This window comes from Aptenodytes patagonicus, chromosome 7 (assembly GCF_965638725.1).
Source record: "Aptenodytes patagonicus chromosome 7, bAptPat1.pri.cur, whole genome shotgun sequence".
NCBI classification, from domain to species: domain Eukaryota; kingdom Metazoa; phylum Chordata; class Aves; order Sphenisciformes; family Spheniscidae; genus Aptenodytes; species Aptenodytes patagonicus.
In genome coordinates this window covers 53,754,737-53,779,954 of record NC_134955.1, presented here as the reverse complement: position 1 = coordinate 53,779,954, position 25,218 = coordinate 53,754,737, and the positions used below count along the sequence as shown (strand labels likewise).

The 25,218-nt window shown below is 36.5% G+C and overlaps 1 protein-coding gene across 1 annotated transcript in view; it reads left to right on the top strand.

Moving 5' to 3' along the window:
* EFCAB11 (EF-hand calcium binding domain 11) overlaps nucleotides 1–24,653 on the top strand; it is a 78,921-nt gene extending 54,268 nt beyond the window's left edge. Inside the window, 1 exon segment of the mRNA XM_076343527.1 lies at nucleotides 24,554–24,653. Coding sequence (XP_076199642.1) covers nucleotides 24,554–24,653 — 100 coding nt within the window.
* The last annotated feature ends 565 nt before the right edge of the window (nucleotides 24,654–25,218 follow it).

The window sequence follows — 25,218 nt, the reverse complement described above, 5'->3', positions numbered from 1 at the left end:
GGCAATTTCTCATCCCCCTCTGAAGACAGCGATAAAGAAACTGCTGCTGTACGTCCAAAACGTTCATCATTTGACTTAGACCATTTATCTGTATTTATTTTCCAACCAGTACATTACTAGTTTAACAACATCATCATTTTCTAATATGTTTTCAACCAGAGTAACAAAGAAAAGTGTATATAGGTGCTACTGTTCCTGAATACAACTCATGTTTTATTAGGAACTTAGGAAGGACCTGGTAAGAAAGAAAGAAAGAGTAATAAAGGGGAATATATTTTCTTTAACAGCATTGGAGATTTAAGCAATAGGAGGAAAGGTAAGGTAGTCTGGAAAGATGAATATAAATTTAGAAATATGAATTTAGATAAAGGAAAAAATTCAAGAATGGTAACAGGGGAATTAGGCTGTAAACGCCACTGTGTTGACAGAGGAGAAGCAGGTAGCATATAGATTCAAACTATGTTGAGACATTAAGCTGATTTCTTCTTTTCTTATTAGTTTGCATATCTGCTTTCTGACCCATTCACACATGAGAAAGATTGTTTTTCTTTCTCTAAAAGAGTTCATACAAAAAAAATTATTATTAAAACAATGTTATCTGCACAGAAGTATTTAAAAAGTAATCTATTGGAAAATATGGTGAACTTACGACCTGTGAACAATCTACTAATCGGTAAAGTCATAGTAAAGGATTAACAGTATTTCGTACCTTTCAGAACTGTATTTTCTTTGTGGATATGTTAGAGTGTATATGAATTTGGTTTTATTGTTCTCTTTCATAGTTATGAGGTTAAATCTGTATTGTGATGCCGCTATCATTAAAATTTCAATAGGCAGAAATATTCCTTCATTACAAACAAATTTATTGCTTCATTGGTTTACATAGTAAAAATGTGAGGAGCTACAAATTAAAAGCATGACTCTCCTCTATAACAGAAAAATGGTTGGATGGAAGGAACGTAAATACCATTTACTACAAATGTATAACGTTTGTCTTGCATAATTACCCACCAGAATTCATAGACAGCTATACACTTTTCAGCACTTAACTTTAATATTTTGTTCTACTGGACTGATGATGATTGAAAGTGTAATTTCTAAAACACTAAATGCACTATGTTCTGCACAAATGGGTGAAGCTGGTCAGATGCAATGAAGAAAATTACTTTTGGAGAATGATGGTCAGCAAACGTTTTTCCTTCCAAAATCCCACCACTATTGTCAGATATTGACAAAATTAAAATTCAAATGTAATTTCTTCATAGAAATTGTGAATTAATATCTTCACTAGCTCTAGTAAGAGTTGAATAAATTACATATAGTTGATCTTTTAAGATTTAGACCATTATTTCTCATTGTTTTTCACTGTAGCTAAGAGCTTTATGTACCCTAGCTGTTTAGATGTCATACATAAAAGAACTTTCAGTGGTGGCCTGCAAATATGCTAAAATCTAGCATATGCTATTTTTGTTTTTAAAAATTCTTGGTTTTGTTAAAACGCCCTTTATCTTACTTCCATTTAAATGATAATATTGCATTATTGTATTGTTTCTATTGAAAAAAATCAATTCATTTAAAAGAAACAAGATTTGAAGAACTTGTATGCTTGAAATCTTGCCTGATTTATCCAGCTGTGTAGTGAAAGATATCACCTCTTCCCATGAATTTTTCAATTCTTGGACTATCTAGGTTGTGACAACATTACATTGATTTTATCATAACTGATATTCTGAAACTGAAAAGTTCTTTGTCTTACAGAAACTGGATGTTGGAGTTCCAAATTAAATAACTATCTACTCATTTGGAAATGCATGGGGAACTACTCTTATTCAGAGACATGAAATTCCCTCCATAACATGTCTCTTACTTTCCAAAGTAAGAGAATTGAGCAGTCTGGCCATGCCATACTTACATTTTCTACCTTTTTAGCAACTAACCAACAATGAAGAAAAAAATTAGAATACATGAAAGCTGCATTAATTGCTTCTATAAATATCTTTCCTTTTGTCATTGAAAATAATGATGAGCAGCTTCTTCTGTGATCACAAAAAAATTGCCTATGGAATTCAGAAAGTTAGTTTTTCTTTCATTTTTAATGCTAAGATTAGGCTAATACAGACTATTGAGACACGGCAGTCCTTAATGTCAGCTCTATGCAGTCATCATCCAGCTCTACATCTCCTTTACATTTGTCACAGATAGGGCTGCCTTCCAATTCTTCATCTGCCTGGACGAAACTAAACCTGGCTAAAACACCTCTGAAAAGAAAAAGGATACACAAATAGTATTAGTAGGAAGAAGTACTTTAACTCAGTAATATTTGTTCCGCTTCAAGGGTGGATTAGAGGAACTTTTTCTTCAAGCTGCCGAGTCACTTTTCAGATTGCAATTGATATCCTTTTAGAATCCACAGAATTACTGGGTGAGCCAGAAATATGCAAAACCACACATCATCTTTTTTGTGCATATGCAAATAAATAGAAGACTGTATTCTGTCTTACAACACGTGGGCTGTGCTACAGTGACGCCTGCCTTCATGAATTAATAAAGATATTCGTTGCAATTCCAATCTGTTAGTCCTTGCTGTAGGAATCCACGTGCTCAGATAAGCTGTTTAAGACCATCAGTCTGATGTTTCCTACCCAGCAATAAAGCTTTCTGTTAAGCTTCGCTGAATTTGGTGTTTTAGTGTTCCTGTTAAAGACTTCTAACAGTATTGGTAAAAAGTGCTGGAGACAGTGCTTCCCAAATTCCAGTAATGACTTTTCAACTCTTAAATCCATCGTGAACTACAAAGCTGAGTTTCCTCAATAGAAGGGAAGAAGCTTTAAAGCTCTTACAAGAAGAGAGAAAGTTGACCTAGTCTTGTTGTCTTCAGGACCAAAATACAAATTCCTTACTTCAACTCTTTTTCAATAGCTGCAATGAAAAAACAGCAAAAAAGAATGAAAACAGAGAAAAAGAAGGTTAGGAATGAAAAGAGGAAAACAACCCCTTTAACTGTAGTTGGCTCATGGTTAAACTACTGAACAGCTGTGATTTTATCTATGTGTTGGGCAAAATGGGGAAAAAAGTTCTTGTGTTGGATTTCATAATAAAATTATGAATTACCTTAGTGATGAGCGTTGTAAATTTCTTAGGAACTTTTATGTCCTCAGACTAGGATCTGAGTATCTTACAGCCACTTTTAAAGTGTATAATGAGAGGTTTTTGGGGAGCGAAGGGTTGCATTCTCTCCGTGTTGTAAACAGGAAAGTTGAAGCACAGAGTAGATGAAATGGCTTGGCTGGTGTCACACACAGAACAAATAGAAGCACCAGTAACTGAACACAGGCCTCCAGTTCTAGACTAGACCATGTGTCTGCCAGCCATATTTCTTCTTTATGATTCTGTCTATGATTGGTTTTTAAATTCATATATCAGTTTTTTAAGTGGAATGACACATTCCACTGTTTATGCAGTGCCTTTCCAATTGTATATGATTTCCTTTGAGAAACAGGAATGTAACTTATTTACGGAGCAACTACAAGACTTCATGGGAAAGAATGTAGTATTTATATCTAAATAGTAAAATAGACATTACTTACTACTCTGCTTTCATTTGTTTTTCTGGTTTGCTTATATAGCTGTTGACAGTTTGTTTGCAGTATTTCAGCATAAAATAAACAGTTGCATCTGATCACAGAGATTTTTTGTCACTGAGAAAACTGAATTCTAATAAATAAAGATGATTGTAAGTAAATTTACATGTAAATTAATAATATCATGTGGTAGAAGATTTACTAAATTTTCTAAAACATTTACCATTGCAGGTTGGCTGTCTCCTTTTTCACATGATCTTTTTACATAACCTACACTGCTAAATAATGGGATCTCATTACTTTCCTTGGGACTTATGGGTACAGGGGATCCAGTGTACCTAACTGCTTTTATGTATTTAATTTAAATTGTTTTTTACCTAGCCTTGGCAGGTGTGGAAGTAGGAGAAAAAGCATGCTTACTTTCAGAAAGAGAGTTTAGGGTGGGGAAAAATATGTTTCTTTCCACAAAGACACTACACATCCTCTGTGGACATTTTACTTTTTGTTCCATACAAGCTTCCATGCTGATCAGAGCTTTGGGAACTTTCAGGATTAGGACTATGTCTATGTCTGAAAAACAGGAAAGTACATGCCTAAAATAAAGAGTAAACTGCAAACATGAGACTTGAATAGTGGGATGGCATCTGATTAAATCCTACATTTTTTTAATACATTTATTAACTAAAAGGGAGTGAATAACGAAGTTACTGGTTAATAAAGAATGTCAGATTATTTATGTTGGTTGAGACTGTGTGATTTTATCAAGATATATAATGGAACCTTCAATGCAAAGTAAATTGGTAGCCCAAGAGGAGATGAACACCATTACCTAAAGAATTAAGGTTATATATAGCCAAAGGAATGGTTTGCAATAGTCACGTGCATTCTCAGTTCTAAATTAACTCAGCAACTACTCAAGGAAATTACCTGCATACTGTCATAGCCAAGTCAATTAATATCTCCGCTTGTATTCAGCAATATCAAAAACATATGGGGATAGTGTTGGGAAGTAAAAGGAACAAGAAAAAAAGCAATATTGGTGTATTACACCAGTGTAATACACTGGTGTGAACTGCTGTTATTCCTTTCCTTTGGTTGCTCCATGTGATTCAGTGGAAACCGATAGTCTCATCTCTCGTCTTCTTTTAAGGACTGTTTACAGGGGATGATTCATTCCACCTATCTTAGATGCCATCGAGTCCAACCGTCAATCCAACACCACCATGCCCACTAAACCATGTCCCTAAGCACCTCATCTACACGTCTTTTAAATACTTCCAGGGATGGGGACTCAACCACTTCCCTGGGCAGCCTGGTCCAATGTTTCACCACTCTTTCAGTAAAGACATTTTTCCTCATGTCCAATCTAAACCTCTCAGGAAGTGCCTCTCCCTCTCTCCAGTGGCTAGACAAAACCAAGATAACTAGTTTCAACTAGACAGAACTCTTTGACGGCAAGTTAGACCACATAAATTCTACCTCCTGACTCAGAAGGGCTTTGTTTTTAATGGAAAAATTCCAGAAATAGGCAAAAAGTATTATAGATAAGGGCAAACGTGCATGTGAGAAGAAATTGGAAAGATTGGGATCAGTTAGCTTGGATAAGAGATGAATAAGAACATGCATGATTGAAAGAAACAAAAAAGAGGATGGTAAAAAAGACAAGGAACTCCAAACTAGTACTTATCTTCTATTGTAATAAAAGTACAAACACCATGTGAAAAAATTGCAATGACGCTTGCATGAACACGTTATATAAATCCTAATATTCAATAGTATTCAGAAAAGGCTTAAGCCTTTCACTCCTATGAGGAGTAAAAATACAGAAAGTTATATTAAGTAGATTTTTATTTAGCTGAGAAAATACAAACACTTAGAGTATAAGGACACATATCAATGAGCACTGGGAAGGACATTCCTCTGTGAATGCCCGTTTCAATACTTAGGACTATTGGCAAGTACTAGTACTTTTTCCTGAAGTATCTCCTATTGATAACTGTCAAAGGCTGGGTACAAGATAAAACCAATGAGTTGATCTAGTGTGGCAATTTTTGTGTTTATATTCTTTATTTCTAATGTGAAAATGCAAGGTTAAAGGGAAAGCTAGTTCATTTCAGATGCTATGCAAATGGATTAGGTTTTGCATTAAATCCTCTTAGGGTGTTAGAGGGTGCAGTTGTACCAGAACATTTATCCATAAAATGTGAAGTAGCTTTCTATAGATTGCTGTAGGAATGTATAAATTTTGAAAAAATGTGACGTGCCAGTGAAAAATTATACTCTCTGAGTCTAATCAGATTCTTGTTTTGAAAATATCATCTTGTTATTTTCACTCTTTCCCACTACCTTTCTTATCTATTACAGTCATATCTCAATAGCAGAAAGAAAACTATAGAACACATTCCTGAAAGAAAAAGCAATTTTACCAGCAAGTGGAAGAATTTAAGTGTAAATACTCTAATTTTCTCACTTCTTTAGGGCTTTTTTTTAATTAATTCATCTGTGGATGTCCCCTATGACAGCAAGGAACATAGCTTTTAATGAAACTCAATATAGAGTGTTGTATTTGTGATGGTTCACTGACCTCTGCTTTCAACAGTGAAAGCATGCACTTCCCAGTAGTGGGGATTTGCAGAAACAGAATACTCTAGCTGCATAGACTGGTAAATAACCTTCTTTTCCTTTAAGAATTTTGAATATAAATGTGTTGCTTCTCTTTCTGAGACGTAGCATATGCTGGTATTGTGCATCTTGAAATAACTTAATATGATATTGGTAAAACCAGGTTATTCTTCTTTAGTATGTCTATAAAAAGTCCTTTTTTAACATAAATAAAGACGGTTTAATGAAAATATGGTTTGGCCAATGTAGAATAATGGATTCTATAAAACATATTTATTTATTAAGTTTAGTAAATAACTAGGCTTTCTTCTGAATTTATGATTTCTGTAAATCTGAAAAGAGATTTATTTACCTCTACTGTTTTCTTCTTAAACCTGCTTTTAGCATGTATTTGTATTTTTATGCTTTGATGCATATCTTTACTCCTTGTTGAATACAATACTGCCATATAGGAGCACACCTAATGAAGCATGCAGGTTTAATGATAGTTTAGTTCAATGTTTGAAGTATATAGTAACATATCTTTTACTGAAATAGTCTAGCTAGCTGGCCTGGTTTTCTTTAAGTAAATACTTAAAGTTCCCTTTTATAAAGAAAAAGTATAACTTCAGCAACTGCACATTTAAAGATTATGTTTGTATGATTCCATCTGTTTTTATCAAGGCAGCTTTTGAGGCAGTTTATGTTACCCAGCTCTATGCTACCCTTATGTGATGCTTTATACTGAAACAGATGGTGAATCCAGTTGCTAAACAGGGAGAAAAATGAGAAGAATTAATCAGAAGTCATAAATATCTGAAACCTCAAAGTGAAAAACGTTTGACACATAGATAATGCTATTTTTACCTCTTATACAATGTTTTTTTCCCAATAATAAATAGGACAAGAGGAAATGGCCTCAAGTTGTGCCAGGAGAGGTTAAATTGGATGTGAGGAAAAATTTCTTTACTGAAAGAGTGGTTAAACATTGGAACAGGCTGCCCAGGGAAGTGGTGGAGTCCCCATCCCTGGAAATATTTAAAAGACGTGTAGATGAGGCGCTTAGGGACATGGTTTAGTGGGCACGGTGCTGTTGGGTTGACGGTTGGACTCGATGATCTTAGAGGTCTTTTCCAACCTTAATGATTCTGTGATTCTATGATTCTATAAATATTTGGTAACCTGTACGCAAAACAGATCTTACAAATCAGGTTTAATCAAATGTTGCTGCGCTAGTTGCTTTAGTGGTATTTTTACTAGTTTTCTTCTTCAAACTAGTCTTTTAGACTGCATGCAAGTTTGATTTACATCACAACGCAATGTTAGTTTTTTGTTTACGCAGCCACTAAGAGGCATCTGGTTAAAACATTTTAAAACATTTCACAGTAATATACAAGCTTCTCCAAAGCATTTAAAATGTTACAGTAACTGTAAATGTAAAAGCGGTCTCAGCAAAAATTACCTGATAGGAAGGTTATACAGTCATTTTCATGCTCCTTTAAATACAACATAGAAAGGGAACTCTGTAGGGAGTTATTTCTGAAGTGGTGTTCTGCTGCTGCCCACCCTGGAGGAAGGTGGTGTCAGTGTTCCATGGGAACAACACTAAGTTCCTGCAGACCCCAGGACATCCCAGACATGCCTCTTTCTCTTATGCTCTGTCGCAGTCTGTTAGCAGCAAAGAATTCCAGTAAGTTGATAGATAGGTTGTACTTAGTCAAACATCCTCAAGGTGTCCTTGAGATTCCCTCTTGAGCAACCTTACTTCCTTGGACTCCTTCCGCAGTCCACATCAAAGCTGCCTTGGATATTCATGTGTCATCTGTCTGCACCTTCAGTTTGGGAATCACAACTAGGATTTCATTTTGAATATATCAGTGAATGTACAGTCAGAATCATGCAGTCTCTCATCCCATCCAGTCCCATGTGCATATATCCTCAGCATCCAGGATTGGCAAATGTGTATTAATCTCTGCTACATTAGTTCTGAAGTTACAAATCCTCACCACATCTGATGATACGAACTCGTCACTGTCAAAGACTGCATTGGCGCACTCATCTGTGACACCATCTGTTCAAGTGGTCAGTTTTCCTGTATGGTTTCTTTTGTAGGACTTCCTGTTACTGTGAAAATTCTCTGTTACTGGAAACACAATTTTCCTCATCATTATACTTCTCTTCTAACTGGATCATAACATACTAGAAGACTGTTGAGCACAAAGTGAAAAGCTCTTCAGAATAGCTGTTCTTAAGGGATTAAATGATTATCATCACTGCCCCATTTCTTTCATCTTATAATCAACTTCAGGATGGTACTGGATAGCTCAGTTGAAGTGATTATATATTTGAAATAGAAATTATTTTATCTCCTTTTTGGTATCACAGTGTTTAAGACAGATGGATTTCTTTCCATTAATTTTAATATATTTATGGTTCCTTGTAACTTTTCCCTTACTTGAAGACCTGAGTGACATTCAGAGTATGAATCTGTCTAACACATATGATATGCTAGAGGTAAGATTTCAAACTCTCTTATTTACACTGATACTAATAAATACAATTAAGAAATTAAGAACTATTTCTGTACCTGAATTAGGTGTAGAGAATGGGAACTTGATGCCTCAGAGAAGGCTTAACGGGAGGCAGGACCTTTCACTTGAATAATCATCAGTTTTCAAAAGCTTTTAGTACATGATGGTTATATAGTTGTTAGTATTCCTAAGGTGAATTGATTACAGAACAGTTTTTGTTGATAAAACCAGTATTTTAGTTAATCATAGAATCATAGAATCATAGAATCATTAAGGTTGGAAAAGACCTCTAAGATCATCGAGTCCAACCGTCAACCCAACACCACCATGCCCACTAAACCATGTCCTTAAGCACCTCATCTACACGTTTTCTAAATACTTCCAGGGATGGGGACTCAACCACTTCCCTGGGCAGCCTGGTCCAATGTTTCACCACTCTTTCAGTAAAGACATTTTTCCTCACGTCCAATCTAAACCTCCCCTGGCACAACTTGAGGCCATTTCCTCTCATCCTATCGCTTGTTACTTGGGAGAAGAGATGGACACCCACCTCGCTACAACCTCCTTTCAGGGAGTTGTAGAGAGCGATGAGGTCTCCCCTCAGCCTCCTCTTCTCCAGGCTAAACAACCCCAGTTCCCTCAGCTGCTCCTCAGAAGACTTGTTCTCCAGACCCCTCACCAGCCTCGTGGCCCTTCTCTGGACACGCTCCAGCACCTCGACGTCCTTCTTGTAGTGAGGGGCCCAAAACTGAACACAGTATTCGAGGTGCGACACAGTATTCGAGGTGTGAAAGATTAAGATTATAATTAAGATTATATGGCATCCATTTTGATAATTTGTAGAGATACACTAAGATTAATATGTCCCTGAAGAAATTTTCATTTATATTTGTCCTTTGCTGAATACAGTGTTTCTGGGTTTTCAGTCCTTTTTTTAATCTAATCTTTGCACGCGAGATGTGGCATGAGAAATTCAGTTTTTTATATCACCTTAAATATATTACTATCTAATAAAATTTAAATGGAATTGTTAAAAGTGCCTACCAAACATATTACTTTTCTGGGTCTGTTAGGCATTTACAATTCTGTCTCACTGAAAATAAATTACACTGAGGTCCTCAAACTTTTTAAGTGTTTTGGAAATTTTTACATTGCCTCTTAATATTTTGCTTTTTTCCTAAAGGTTTCTAAAACACGTTGCTCCGATGTATTCTTTTTTTTAACAATTAGATTAATCATCACTGACATGGAATATCTTGGTTCATGTAAGACATGCAGTGCCACTACATTTGGAAGAAACAGTGAATGTTCTTCTATTCAGACATTTATACTTATTTTATTATCTTTGTAGCTGAGTCATTTCCAGAACAAATAGAGGTAACACTGAAGTGTGATTCTATTTTCCTTCATTTTCTCCTATCACGGCAAACAAAAAATTGTTATATTTTTGTGAATTTGTTTCAAACTGCTGTATTATTATTACAAAAGAACTAGTTATTGAGATTAAGATCCAAAAAGTACATCTTGTACTCAATAGCAAGTGATAATGATTTAGATGTTATGAGCATTTTTTCAACTGCTTTAGACTATTCTCTGTCAAAGCTCTATCTACAGCACAAAATAAGCTTTGTCCTTAACAGGACAGAGCTGCAGGTTCTCAGCTGATCCTTTAGGTATCCTGTTCCTAGACTATTGGACACCTTAAAGATAATGACAAAGACATAAAACTTGGCTCAGTATTTTACAGGAGCTAGTGTAGAAGATGAAAGCAGATTTGATGTGCTTACAGTACCCTGGGTTGCAGCGGAAATGTGCTGCTCTGTTCTGTACTATTTTGAGTTTCCTAAGGGCTAATGGCTTCGTGACCACGATATTGCATTGCTGTAGTCCAGCTGAAAGGTGACAAAAGCATGTGTTACAGAGGCCAAATCATCAACAGTAAAGACAGGATGAATTCTTGTACCTGTTTTAGAGTTATTGTCAGAGAGAGAAGTCCAGGATCAGTTCTAAATTATAGACTGACTTGCCTAAATGGGGTTGTGTAACATCAGCCGGTAGGTACTTCACTGTGCCACAAGCTCCTTAAAGTGTTTCTTCCTGCCATCAAGTGTAACTTATCTTTTTCTCAGTTTCTGCTTCCACCTTCTGCTTTTTATCCATGAGCTCAAGTACTGAGGCAGTTTGGTGACATTGTGTTACTGTATTCAATACAATATGATAAAAGGGTGGAATTTTGTAATGCCTGCACAGTGTTTTCACTGGAGTTCATGACACCTTTCCAGTTCTTTCAGTCTCTGTGTCTGTATTTTAAATAAGGTTGAAGAAAAAGGGAACTGTGAGGTACATTTTTCTACTGCTCCTCTCTGGTTATGGCTCTCTTGAAATAAACTGTTTCAAAACAGTCAGCCTCTTTTACATACAGTTCATAGTTCATTAGCTATGTCAAATGCTGTAGAGAGGTTGAAAAGAAGGAGCAGGGATGACTACGGTGTTCATAGTGTGGATTGTCTGATAGAGACCGTACTGTACTTTCTATCCCATGTCCTGCAATAAATTCAGATCATGACAGGTGATTGGTAGTATCCAGTTGAAAGTGTAGGCAACAAGAATATAATAATCAAGATTTAGCAAGAATACATTTTGAATGTGACATTGGATTCAGATATGTGCAGATAATGCTACCACGTCAAGTTGCTGTCTTAACTTGTAAAGCTCAAAGCATGAACCTTGCTGCAGCATGGCAGCTGCACACAGATGAGCAGATGTGCATTTGAAAGCATGAGAAACAAGCAGGCTGTTCATGAAAGATAAACATTTAACAGTGTGAGAAAATTGCATCGTTCATCAAGGAGGACATTTGCCACTTCTTTCAAAGTTTGCATCATGGATTTGCAGCTTTGGACAAATAGGAGAGCTTAGCTCACAACCTCTCAGCCTATTCAAGTGCCTATGAACTTGAATATTCAATTTTCAATTGAATATTCAATACTCAACTTTTAATCTTTTCAGAAAGATAGCATCCTATGTCACAGAGTATCTACTTTTTCCTTTCAAGAATGACTTAGAGGAATGAGTATTGGAACACCAACATTATTCTTTTCCAACCTATGCATTTTATTTGAAACTTTTCAGATCTGATCCTACTTAGCTTGCAAGATCTGAGAGTGCAGCTTTAAATAATAAGAAAAAACATGAAATCTATGTATGTGTGTGTTTTTTCCTGCAAACTGCAAGTTAGCTAGAGAATATTATTCTTCTTTTTCAGTGTTAGAAAAAAAAAAAGTTAAGATATGGAGGAGGCAGAACTGGACACCATCTAGTTATGCTGAATTTAGTTGCTTGATTATTTAATTATTTGCACTTCTCCAAGGAACATGAAGAGAGTTCATCTGCTCAAACTGGAGCTTTAGGTGGGTACACGCTCTCCTTCACTTCTACCAAACCTAGGTGAGTGAGGGTGAACAATTGTCACAGGCAACTCTTGGCTAAGCAAGGTGATGTCTCATGAGCCATCTCAAAGATTCGGCAGCTATGGAAAGCAGGGTGACCATTTGCCACCTGGCGTTCAAGGAAATTTTAACCTAAGTTCCAATTTAGGCAGCATTTGGATGAACTAGTACTCATCTACTTTGATTAGGTTTTTTCGTGTCTTCTTTTTTGGGTATAAGCTCATTTTTTCCAGGCTTTGTCTTCTGTATTTTATAGTTCCTTGTTAAATGAGACCTCAAGCCTGATTGGGGCTTTTAGGCAACAGCAGAAGATGAATATTAATGATAAAAATAGTTAAATATGTTAGCCATGAAGTAAGGTATTTCATGTTTTCAAATAAATCTATTCAGAGGAGATAAAAGGATGAAACTATTAAATACATTCGATATAACTAAGAACTTGATTTTTAAACTCCCTTTTTTCCTCAGCTGATGAGTTAGTACCATGGAGACAATAGTCAATCTCTGAGTCAGCCTCAGTGCTTTTACCGAGTAATTAGTAATTAGTAGCTCTAAACTTAGGTGTCTAGTCCTCAGCAAGGACGGTGGTTTTAAAGCAGTTACACTTAGTAAAATGGGAAGAGATGAGAGATTATCTGAACTTTTGACATAAGTATAGTGATTAAGATTTTTTAAAGATACTAGCTTGAATATTTGTACATTACAGGCTATACAATTTGACTCATTTTTTCCTAAACATTTTTGTTTTATTCTTCATTTTGTCTCCTCTTAGCCTTTGTCACTGGTTCTTGTTCACTATCCCTTTCATATTAAGTATCATCTCTACGGAGGTACACTATGGTCATGTCAACAGCATCTGATGGAAACGGAGGAACTGAATTCCTTTGGGCAATTTCTGTTTCCAAATGATTTTTTGGCAGGTTAGGTTTCTGCATCATCTAAGTATTCTCTTCAAAAAACAGACACCAGGGTTGAATGCAGTATTCCAGTATTGGTGTTTTCCATGGCATGAGTTCATTCTTTATGTCTTGACTGCTCCTTAAAAGCTCACACTAAAAGCTTTTCCACTAAGATTCCAGAGCTCTTTATGATCATCGTTCTATGATAAACCTCCCATTGGGGATATAATCTGCATTTCGTTTTGCTAGGCTTCTAGTTTTGACACTGCAAAAAGTGATTTTGTTTGAACAGGCAAGCTTAATGCACAATTCAGACTGTTGTATCCAACTACCATGTCTTCCACGTTACATACTGTTGCATCATTCTCTGAATCATCCATAAATTATATAACATTGTGTCATTATGTAATGTTTATATTCTATATTACACATTAAATATTACCTGTTAATTATAATATCATATATTATATCGTATGTGGTGTATATAAGCATATTATCAGACATTATTATAATACATATCATATATTATAAACTCTACTTAATTCCAAGTCAGGGATGAAAATATTTATTAATGATGTTGTTCATACAGCTGCTCATTAAATAAATCCACCAGAAACACACACATTTGGTAGTTGTTGTGGTTTAACCTCAGTCGGCAACCAAGTACCACACAGCTGCTCACTCACTCCTCCGCCGCCCCCTGGTGGGATGTGGAAGAGAATTGGAAGAGTAGAAGTGAGAAAAATTCGTGGGTTGAGATAAAAACAGTTTAATAATTGAAATAAAATAATAATAATAACAACAATAATAATGTAATAATAGTAATAATAGTAGTAGTAATAATAATAATAATAATAATAATAATAATAATAATAATACACAAAGCAAGTGATGCACAGTGCAATTGCTCACCACCCGCCGACCGATGCCCAGCCAGTCCCCGAGCAGCGGCCCCCCCGGCCAGCTTTCCCCAGTTTATGTACTGAGCATGACGTCACATGGTATGGAATGTCCCTTTGGCCAGTTGGGGTCAGCTGTCCTGGCTGTGCCCTCTCCCAGCTTCTTGTGCACCTCCAGCCTTCTCAGTCGGTAGAGCATGGGAAGCTGAAAAGTCCTTGACTAGTGTGAGCACTACCTAGCAACAACTAAAACATCGGTGCGTTATCAACTTTGTTCTCATCCTAAATCCAAAACACAGCACTGTACCAGCTACTAGGAAGGAAATTAACTCTATCCCTGCCGAAACCAGGACAGTAGTGATTCCAAATGTCAGTTCTTTCTTGAGCTCTGCAAAGCATTTCTTAATTCACTTATAAAACCTGGAGATCCTTGTAGGTTTCAGTAGATCTTTTCTAAGGGGCAGAAGCTTAAGAACAAGAAAAAACAATAAAAAAGATTGACATAAGCAAGGGTCATTTATATTCAAAGGGTAAATTATTTTTCCTAAGTGAAAGAAAGTGAGAAGACACGAGAAGACAAGCTACAGTGGGCAGTTGCACACCAAAAAATTCAAGATGAGCTAGGAAATATACTCAGAGAAGTAGAGGCTCAGAGGTTCTTCCGTGGAGCTCTCCTGGTAGCAGAAAAAGAAGTCAGAAGTGATCAAGAGAAGAGGGTCTGGGGTAGTTTGCTCACTGAGAAGCATTCAGAGAAATAAACTGAAGAGTTACTCTACCCAAGTACCACTACTAGCCCGATGGGATCAACCATGGCATGAATGATAAAGACTTCAGAAAACAGAACCAGTTAAGAAAGAAGAGACAAAATTTGGCAGGACTAGAGTGTCCAAGACTATTTCCATTGTTCAGAAAGAAGAAAATCCAGGAAAGCATACATCAATGGGTAAGAAATATTGCACGTAGAAAACTGGGCATCAAGAAGAAAGTATATTACAGTTATTGAGAGCAGTAGTTAGGCAGCGCACTCAGAAAAAAAGGACAGTATTTATCCCAGAGAAGAGACAACTGAAGGTAGTATATTGTTGGTGCAGTTCTCCCCTCAGTAATTCATTTGTTCTCTACTTTTACAAATAATTTAAAAAAACTGAACAGCATTGAAGGTAAAGTGAAGTGCATTTCTACCTTAATAGTAATATAATTCTATGACAATTTAAACGCTTCCTTAGGCTCTCCTACCTAACTGAAAATTCTGACTGCTAGTACTCCAATAGCATGTCCTGTTTCGGGAAGCAAAACCAGGGGTATCTTCATAATTCTTCCATGTTTACTAAAGATCAGAATGGCTTTTCTCAACACTTAGGTTTTTAAAGAAGTGAAATTAATATACACATTAGTAACAAAACAGCTGTGGAGCTCTGCAGGAATCCCATCAACAAGGAAGCAAGCAGGATGAGAAAGAACCAGCTGGTTAATCAGAAGAGAAGGCAGCTTGTTGAAGAAGCTGTCATCCTTGAATCTTCAATTGGTGGGTCATTTTGTCCTCGGCAGGGACTCCTTGCATGAAGTGTAATTTTTACTCTCACTGCTCAATCAGTATGACAGCTTTGGTTCTAAATGCAGTGAAAGTCTTGGCTCTGATTTAAATTATTCCCTGATGGTTTATTTAAAAATAGCAAATAAATGTAATAGCAATAAAATCTGGATGTTAAAGTTAGTTATAATCAATTTTAAACTCTGGATGTGAAAACTTTATTCTTAAACTGTTGAGATTATATACATGTGATCAATTTCTGCAGTTTCTAGCAATTGTTTTCAGGTTATTTGGTGGTGGTAGGTTTTTTCTGAATAATTGTCAAGTACTGAGTTTCTTACTCAGAGCAATTCAAACTGTGAAATACAAGATTTCAGCTGTTGTAGACTCACAGGTCTGTATGGTCGTTGTATAGTTTAATGCATATTCAAGTGATATTTCTGCTTACTCTCTGAAATTATGTTGTAATCATATGGAATACTTTTATGAATCTGTTTGTTTCACAGGCTGGTACTTTGGAAAGTCTAAGAAAATGTTTTGTTCTTTTCATTGCTGTTTCCGTAAGCAGTTTGCATAGGAGAAAAAAAAAAAGGGGGTTTTCCACTTAATGTGACTTATTTTTCTAGTGTATGATAATTGCCTATTGGAGCCGATATTAATTTATAAAACTGTGACCAAATTGTAGGAAAACATGTTTAACAGACCTGTATTTGTAAATTGTCTTATTTTTAGGGTTTTTAAATTGTTATTTGTATTGTAATTCCCAAAGAAAGAAGTCAGGATTGAAGTTCTCAGTCAGATAGTGAAGGCATAAAAGAAAATTCTGAGCCCCATGTTCTTAACATTTAATCTGAGGAAAAAGGCAGTAAAGCAGTCATCTCCGACCCATGGCAGGCAGGCAACATGTTACCTTACAGATCTTTTGACAGTGTTCAAGTCACAAGGAATAAGTTAAAACGAGGGCCAACAGGATGAGAGCCAAGTACCATTTACCCATATTGCTTTGAAGCTCAGTGCATCAAGGAGGGTTGGGAGAACATTGTAAGAAGTTGCTCCATAGAGCAAATGAACGTGGAAGAAAAGGATGTCAGTAATAATAGGGTTAAATAGAATTTGCATACAGTAGACAAACATAATTTTGAAAATTTTATCACTGGGGCACATGCAATGGGTGATAAAGTCTTAGCGGAAAAGATGGTTCCCTTGGAAATTGAATCCAGATTTTCTGACTGAGGCAGAGGAAGGATAGTGTCAGAAATAGTAGAGGAGCAGTAAAGGAAGATCCCTGGATCACAAGGTAAGTTGCATTTCTTCAGTGCTTCTGCTTCCTTGCAAATACAAGTTAGATCAAAATTTAACATCATTTGATATTAGTGAAAAAGGCAGTGGGGTTCTTAGGTGCCTTCTCCTTACGAAATCACCATAGGTTTCCTGTGTAGGCTGGCTCCCTCTGACGTTCGTATTAGATTTCCATAAACAATACAATGAGAAACGTTATTTTAATAGAAAACGGACTTTGGACTGTCACAGCCAGGTTGAAAGAGTGAAGGTAAGGCAGACATTGTTAGACCTGAATGGTGCCGGGAACTTAAGCATGAAAGAACTATGCCCAGAAATACTTGCGAAAAGGACTCCAGGCCTAAATCATTCATAGCCAGCAATCCTGCTGGCCTCTGGTGTCTAAGTAAGATACAGCATTTGAAATGTAGAAAATATGTAATGAGACAATAAATGTATTCTGAGAGTTGCAAGGCAGTACTGCTGAACGGCGCACAGTACTTAAAAGCAGTTCAGATACAATCTAGCATGGTAATTCAGGAAACTGCACTCCTTAGCACTTGTCTGAAATAATTTAAAGAAAATGTACAACGTCTCTTTACTCACAGTATACACCTAAATAATGAGATAGCAGGGAACTTGATATATATAGATTTTGGAGACTTATGATAGAAATGTGTATGAATGCTTAATCTCATTTGTATGGCTACAATAAATAGGGAAAAAACACTGCTATTCTTGGTATGTCCTAAAACCAGGGAAATGTAAATTGCAGAGAAATTGTGATTTGAAGACCCAGCCTTGTATGCCTGGCATGCTTTTGTCTCTAATTCAGCAGGACTAGTATATAATATTGCTAAGTCTTTCAGTGTGGAAGAAAAAACATGGCCAATTAAGAAAATCACTCCAGTGCACGGACCATTGCAGAAATAAGTTACTTATACACATGGTATATCTCATTATATCTTCATCTGCTCTGAGAAAATGGTTGTTATGTAGCAATACAGAAAAGGCCATGTATTATGCCTCCACATGTAAGCACCTGATAAATTGTAACTGTGTATGGAAAGTAGGGCCCTCTGTAACTTGTTGTTTCTCATAATACCTCAGTTAACTGGAAACTAGAAGTGTTTGGACACAAGTATTTAAAATTCCTCAAATTCCTAATTTTATGTTTATTTGTAAACAGAAAGAAGTCTTTTTATATTTAGTTATGGTAACTGTTAATGCTGTCTTGCCCAAACGTAATGTATCATGAATGTTTTTAAGTCATACATTAGACGATACATTATTTGGAAAGTCAAGTAACCATTTCTATCACTTTTAAAGAAATACTTTTTTTTTTTTTTTTTTTTTTTAGTGAACCCCTATTCCTGTAGCAAGCTGTGAGAAGGAACCTCGAAGTTTTCATTCTCAGTGGTATATCTCATGTGGTATATTTCTCTTCCTGTATTTCATTTACGTGATCTATCTGGTGTTTTCTCCTCACTGATCTCTATGAAAACTCCTGCCTGCATAAAATAGGTTAAATGAAAACTTCCTTCCCAAGGGTTAACTTCAGTTCTTTCAAAGTCAAAGTGAGGACCATCCATCTTCAATAGTATAATTAATGATCTCTAGGGATGTTTACATAGTGGAGAAATCTAAGCTAGTTTTAAGCCACCTCCATCACTTGCATGTATCTGATGTATGGCCGTGGCATCAGAGCTCTGAGCAGAGTTTAATTTGTCCTGGCTCTTATGCGACTTTTGGGGTTTGTCCTAACTGAGCTAACTGAGCTAACTGTCCTACTGAGCTAACCAGCTGAAAGCCAACTCAATGGCCGTCTGTGCTGGCTCTGCAGTGCATTCACTACTCTTTTTTTTTTTGGAAGTAATAGAAATGACTGCTTCAGTCTCTGATTTACCACTTAGGACAGATACTGAATTATCTAGAGAAATACAGGGTAGAATTAAAATCTTTGATCTATATTTTTGCATGTTTTGGGTAGATATGATGGATTAATGAAAAAAATTGTATATAAATCAGATAGATACAGTATATTTCAACTTGTGTACCTACTTTAAGAGGTAGTGCTTATGTGAGGGTCTTTCCATACAAAAGAAGAAATATTATGGCCAAATCCTGTATTTGCTGCTTTTAGTGAGTGTTTTTATCTCAGGAACTACAAGATCTGACCATATGTAAATTGTTGTGGGGATAGTTAGGAAAAAGCTTAAGTGACTGATTAATGTATACAGCTATTTATAAAATAAAAAGCTAGGTTGTATTTGCATGTGGATACTTTTCTGATAAGTACTCATTTCAGTGAATTAATAAACATGAAACTTCAAGAGGCAACTTATATTAAACATTAGTCTTCTAGGTTATTCATTTACTCTACTCAGATTTACAGTTAAAATATTCCTGTCAGAAGGAAAGTACCATTTATCTAATCCAGTTTCCTATGAAAATACACTTAGGTGATTTGGGGAGTCTTCAATTACCTAATTGTGTAAGAGAATAATTTATATCTCACAGTCAGTAACTTGTGATGCTGATTATTACTCAATTTTCAGTGAAAGATCAGACAATCTACCCGAGACACTAGGTACCTTGAAATATCTCTATATATTTTACTAAGAGTGTTAAATGAATAGTGACCTGTGAAATAAAGACCAATATGCTGTGACACAGTATTTTCATAATCACAAGGATGAATGTATCATTTGCTTCAGCTAGATGAAAATTAAAATTTAACACTCCGAGGCCATTCTTGCTTTTAGATTACTTTTGGCAAGGTTCCAAAAATCCATAACATTTAAATAAATGTAGTGTTTCTTCAGATTACAACAGCTAACTACTTACCAGTTTATTTGTCATTTATTTATCACCCAACATATCTTGCTAATCTCTGCTGAAAGGTTGTTCAGAAAGTGATTCTTAATTCAAAGAGTCATTTAGTGGCTTTCAGGGTGTTGAACAAACACCATATAAAGTTGAGGGCCATTTTTCAAGAGCAGCTTCCAAACAGGCACACGTAGTGAATATAAACATTAAAGATGTGATTTATGCCCATAACTCAGATATTTTGGGTTAAATCCTTGCCTCCTGAAAATTAATGGCAAAACTCCCATTAATTTCAGTTTAGCCAGATTGTCAGCACTAACTTTTAAAACACTCATGAAGTGATCTTCCAGAATTAAATTCTGAGAATACATCATAATATTAAAAAATAGATTTTGCTATTTGATTATTATACATTCTCTCAGGTATTTAAATCTGTACATTTTCTAATTTACTTGCAAATAGCACAGTTTATAATAATAATTACTGTCATTAAAATAGGCTTTTTGTTAAAAAATGCTTCAATAGTTGATCTTTAAAAACAGATCCCTCTTATGCACCCTTTGATACCTATAGTCACGGAGAAGGGTACTTAAATTATAAGGAGTATCAAATGACTTGCCGGTACAAAACAAGTAAGAGGTGGTACTTAATCATAGCGCAGGTGTTCATGGGCTTCACACGGGTTCAAAAAGCTGTTAAACAATTATATGCAATAAATATACATCACGAATAATTACATGCAGACATACATGTGAGGTTTAGGAAACTCGTGAATGTACAGTGAATACACCACGGGGGGGTAAACCAAGGAAGTATCACTACACTGACCCTTTTCTTCCCTACACATCCAACTGATGACTTCTGCCAGAGACAAGATGTTCGGGTAAATGAACCAATCATCTGGGGTGGTAAAATTATTCTTTTTTCTTATGGGGTTCCTGTTTATCTGAAAAGCATCAGTATAAATATAAGGATGTGTAGGATACAGGGCATGTCAATGGGTAATGATTACTACCACAGCATGAGTCAGTAAGAAAATAATCGAACCTAGCATTTTTATTTTTGACTAGAACATGTGTTATAGAAAGTGTGGTGCGTTGACCCTGGCTGGACGCCAGGTGCCCACCAAGATGCTCTATCACTCCCCTCCTCAGCTGGACAGGGCAGAGAAAATATAACGAAAGGCTCATGAGTGAAGATAAGGACAGGGAGAGATCATTCACCGATTACCGTCACGGGCAAACCAGACTCAACTCGGGGAAATTAATTTAATTTATTACCAGTCAAATCAGAGTAGGGTAATGAGAAATAAAACCGAATCCTAAAACACCTTCCCCCCACCCCTCCCTTCTTCCCAGGCTCAACTTCACTCCCGATTTTCTCTACCTCCCCCCCCCCCCCAGCACTGGGGGACGGGGATCGGGGGTTGCGGTCAGTTCATCACACATTGTCTCTGCTGCTCCTTCCTCCTCAGGGGGAGGACTCCTCACACTCTTCCCCTGCTCCAGCGTGGGGTCCCTCCCATGGAAGACAGTCCTCCATGAACTTCTCCCAGCATGGGTCCTTCCCACGGGCTGCAGTTCTTCACGAACTGCTCCAGTGTGGGTCCCTTCCTTGGGGTGCAGTCCTTCAGGAACAGACTGCTCCAGCGTGGGTCCCCCATGGGGTCACAAGTCCTGCCAGCAAACCTGCTCCAGCGTGGGCTCCTCTCTCCACGGGTCCATAGGTCCTGCCAGGAGCCTGCTCCATCATGGGCTTCCCATGGGGTCACAGCCTCCTTCAGGCACATCCACCTGCGCCGGCGTGGGGTCCTCCATGGGCTGCAGGTGGATATCTGCTCCACCATTAACCTCCATGGGCTGCAGGGAGACAGCCTGCCTCACCATGGTCTTCACCACTGGCTGCAGGGGAATCTCTGCTCCGGCACCTGGAGCACCTCCTCCCCTCCTTCTCCACTGACCTTGGTGTCTGCAGTTGTTTCCCTCACATACTCTCACTCCTCTCTTCTGACCGCTGCTGGTGTTGTGCAGGGTTTTTTTTTCCCTTCTTAAATATGTTACCCCAGAGGCGCTACCGCTGTTGCTGATGGGCTCGGCCTTGCCCAGCGGCAGGTCCATCTTGGAGCCGGCTGGCATTGGCTCTATCGGACATAGGGGAAGCTTCTAGCAGCTTCTCACAGAAGCCACCCCTATAGCTCCCCCCCCCCCCCCCCACTATCAAAACCTTGCCACGCAAACCCAGTACAGAAAGTTATGTAGTCTTGATTTTCAAGTGATAGAAAATGTCCTATATGCCTGGGTAAGTTACCTCAATAGCTCATCAACTTCATTTAAAAAAAGAAACCTTATTTAAATTATAAATTTTTCTAGCTTTGGCTTCCAACTTGTGCCTATCATCATGTCTTTCCCTGTAAGCTTAAAAAGATATTTACTATCCAAAATATTTTCCTAGAGAGATACTTATGGTCTTGATTTGATTGGATCAGTTCTCCAGTCTTTTTTTGAACAGAGTATTTTAATCTCTCATTATAAGGCATGTTTTCCAGAACTCGTGTAATTACTGCAGTTATTTTCTCAGTTCTTTTAAGTTCCTCAGTATCCTTTTTGAAGTGCGGGCACCAGAAAGTAGATGCAGTGTTTCCTTCATAATTTTCCTAACACTGTATTCTGAAATAAAATCAGTCTTGTTTTTGTTTTAGATATTATCCTCCTTCTACATTCAAGGATCATATTCACCCTCTTGTGTAAAGCATCGCAGTAGGAGATAATCTTCATTTGATTACTTTCTATGACTCCTCAGTCCTTTTCAGTCACTGTTTTCCAGGACAGCATCTCCATTTTGTAATTATGACCTGCAGTCATCTTTCACTGGTGAATAAGTTTGCATTTCTTTGTATTATAACAGACGGTGTTTGAAAGGATCCCTTGCATCAAGAAACTGTGACTGGTCCATCTCCAGCTATCACATTGTCCCTAAAGGCTTGGTTAAGGGTGATTATCATCTCAAACTTGTCGTTACCTGAAAAGCAATAGAATATCGTCATGTTTTAGTCTTAATCTAGAGCCAATAATAAGCTGGAGGAATTAATTTCATTTAAATATTTCCATAATGACAGGGTGTCATTTCATATGTTTATGGCCATGTAAGGTTCATCATTGCACCATGAGGCTTGAAATTTGTCTGAGCAAGTCTACTTCACAAGAGGTTAATAGATCATTTATAGCATAGTTAAGCACTAGTACAGATTGTTTATTGCCAAGAGATAAGAGGAATCTTACCAAGTGACGTTAAAAGTGCCAAAGAGGTGGGAAGTTGGTAGCCTGAGGGATTCTTGAAAAAGATGAAGATTAATAATTTTTATTGAAGGGGAGAATTATAATGTTTTAATCTAAATAGTACTTCTTCAGGGAAAGGGAAAGCACATCTTCCAAATTGAGACCCTCTTCTGTGAAGACAAACTTAAAGATGCAGTATTTTTTTCAGCAGAAATCTTTCTTTAGTCCCATGATTTGATAGGCATTGATGTCTTGAAAGCTGGATAATCTAGAGAAGCTGCTTGCAGCTGAGGTGAGGATAGGCAGATGTAAGCAGTTTTCTGTTTTCTTTTATCAGTTTTTGTAACCTTTGTAACTGTGTTTCTGTATTTGAAGCTGTTGTAAATAAATTATTTTCTTTTACCTTTACTAGGCTTTTCTTAAGAGTGCATTTAGAATAAGTGTCAAACAGGACATTCTATCCCTTTGTGTAAGGCTTTCTTTAAAACTGAATTACTGTACTACTTCTTCAGGGTATAGAATCTCTTTGAAATTTCCAGGGCATTCAAAGGATAATAAATGTGTCTCTGCTAAATGGCATGGATTATTTTGGAATTTTCAATTTCATCTATATAGAAGATGCATCCCATTTTGCATGCTGCAAGATGGTAGGAATACTACCATTGAGCACTCATGGTGATAGCAAAATTTGCAGCACTATAATCCTACCAATCCTTGTGCCACCTGTAAATTTTATCCATAATAATAATAAATTTTATTCCAGATTATGAATAAAATTATGGACTGTGCATTGTTATAAACCAATCAAATATTTTCCTAGATGATGAGCGAATGTTGAGATCCAACAATTAATCATTTTTTTAATTATTTAATTTAAACTTTTGTATAAGTGTCATATTTCTAGTAAGAAAGCTAGGCAGAACTAAGACAAATACTTTACAGAATACTATTTTGTCAGCATAATCTATAACTGCATCAAATAATTTTGCAAAGTGAATTTGATAAAACCTAGCCCTGTGTGTAAATGGCATGAATTGAACTGCCATCCTCTATCAGCTTATATCGTGGAAATAAATATTAACAGCTTTTACTTTTCAGAGACTTTTTTTGAGTATTGGAATAGCCGCTTTAGCATACACTAACATAGAAATGAGCTTTTTTTCTTACAACCACAAGGAGTAGGTCTTCTGTTAACATAATCTTTGTTTCAAAATAAGCTGCTTGCAGCATGTGGAAGGTCATGGGGCAATTTGGGAAATTTTAAAGGTAAGTTTGCAGTATCTTAAGACCTAGAGGTCTTGGGTTGCATGTTGAATTATGGAACTTTGAGGACCTCTGCCACAGGTGATTGAATTTTGGGAATTAGGGAGGAGGTGTAAGAGCTAAATTTGTGCTAAAATTGCTAAATTTGCACGAGTCATATAGTAACTAACTTTCACCTCCTGTTGAATACACATAATGATACTTGTTCTTCTTTTTAAAAAGCTTTGAGATCCTCATATGAGAGGTACTACACAAAAAGCATTTTTTAGTTCATTAATTCTATGTATAGAATTCACATGGTAGGACTCTTGAGCTCTTCAAAAACAATATTGGTGTTGAATATCTACAACTAAGCATAATGTCTGTTTTACATAATGTCTTTTGGGTTTTAAATACCAAATCTCTTTTCTCTTACAGAGAAGTTGATCAGGATTCTGATGGCCACATCAGCTTCAAAGAGTTTGAATCTGCAACGAAGTACGGACAAGATGAAGTATCACCAGTGTACTTTGCCTAAAGAATATTCTGTGGTGAAAAGACAAAGTGAAAACGTCAGATCTCAAGATATTCAAAAATCAATGAAACGTCATTTGTTTCAGCCAGCATTTTAAGAACTTTGACTGTAAGTGTAGCTCTGAAGAACGGCCTTTGAAGCTTTACTGTTGACAAGTTGGGTGTATTAATTTACATGTGTATGTGTGTGTAGAATACTTAAAATATTTGAAATCTCAATTGATTCCAAATCACCCTAGTTAGGAACTGCAACTCTGTACTTTTTCTTTTTGACTTAACAGATGAAAAAGGAGCAACTCTGATTTCTAGTTACTGTGGAACTTATTTGTTCACTTTTTCAACAGCCCTTTGTTAACAGACCAAAATATCTCACACATATAGAAACTGATAAATTTATGGCAGATAATGCCTGTTTTTTAAAAATCAGTAGTATAATTGTCTTTATTTTCACTTTCATATATTGTTCTTTTTTATGTATTACACATTATTTTTAATTTAACGTTTATTGGTTAATTAGCTGCAGGATTGAATTCTGAACAATTATCAAGAACGGTGTATGTAAGGAAGTA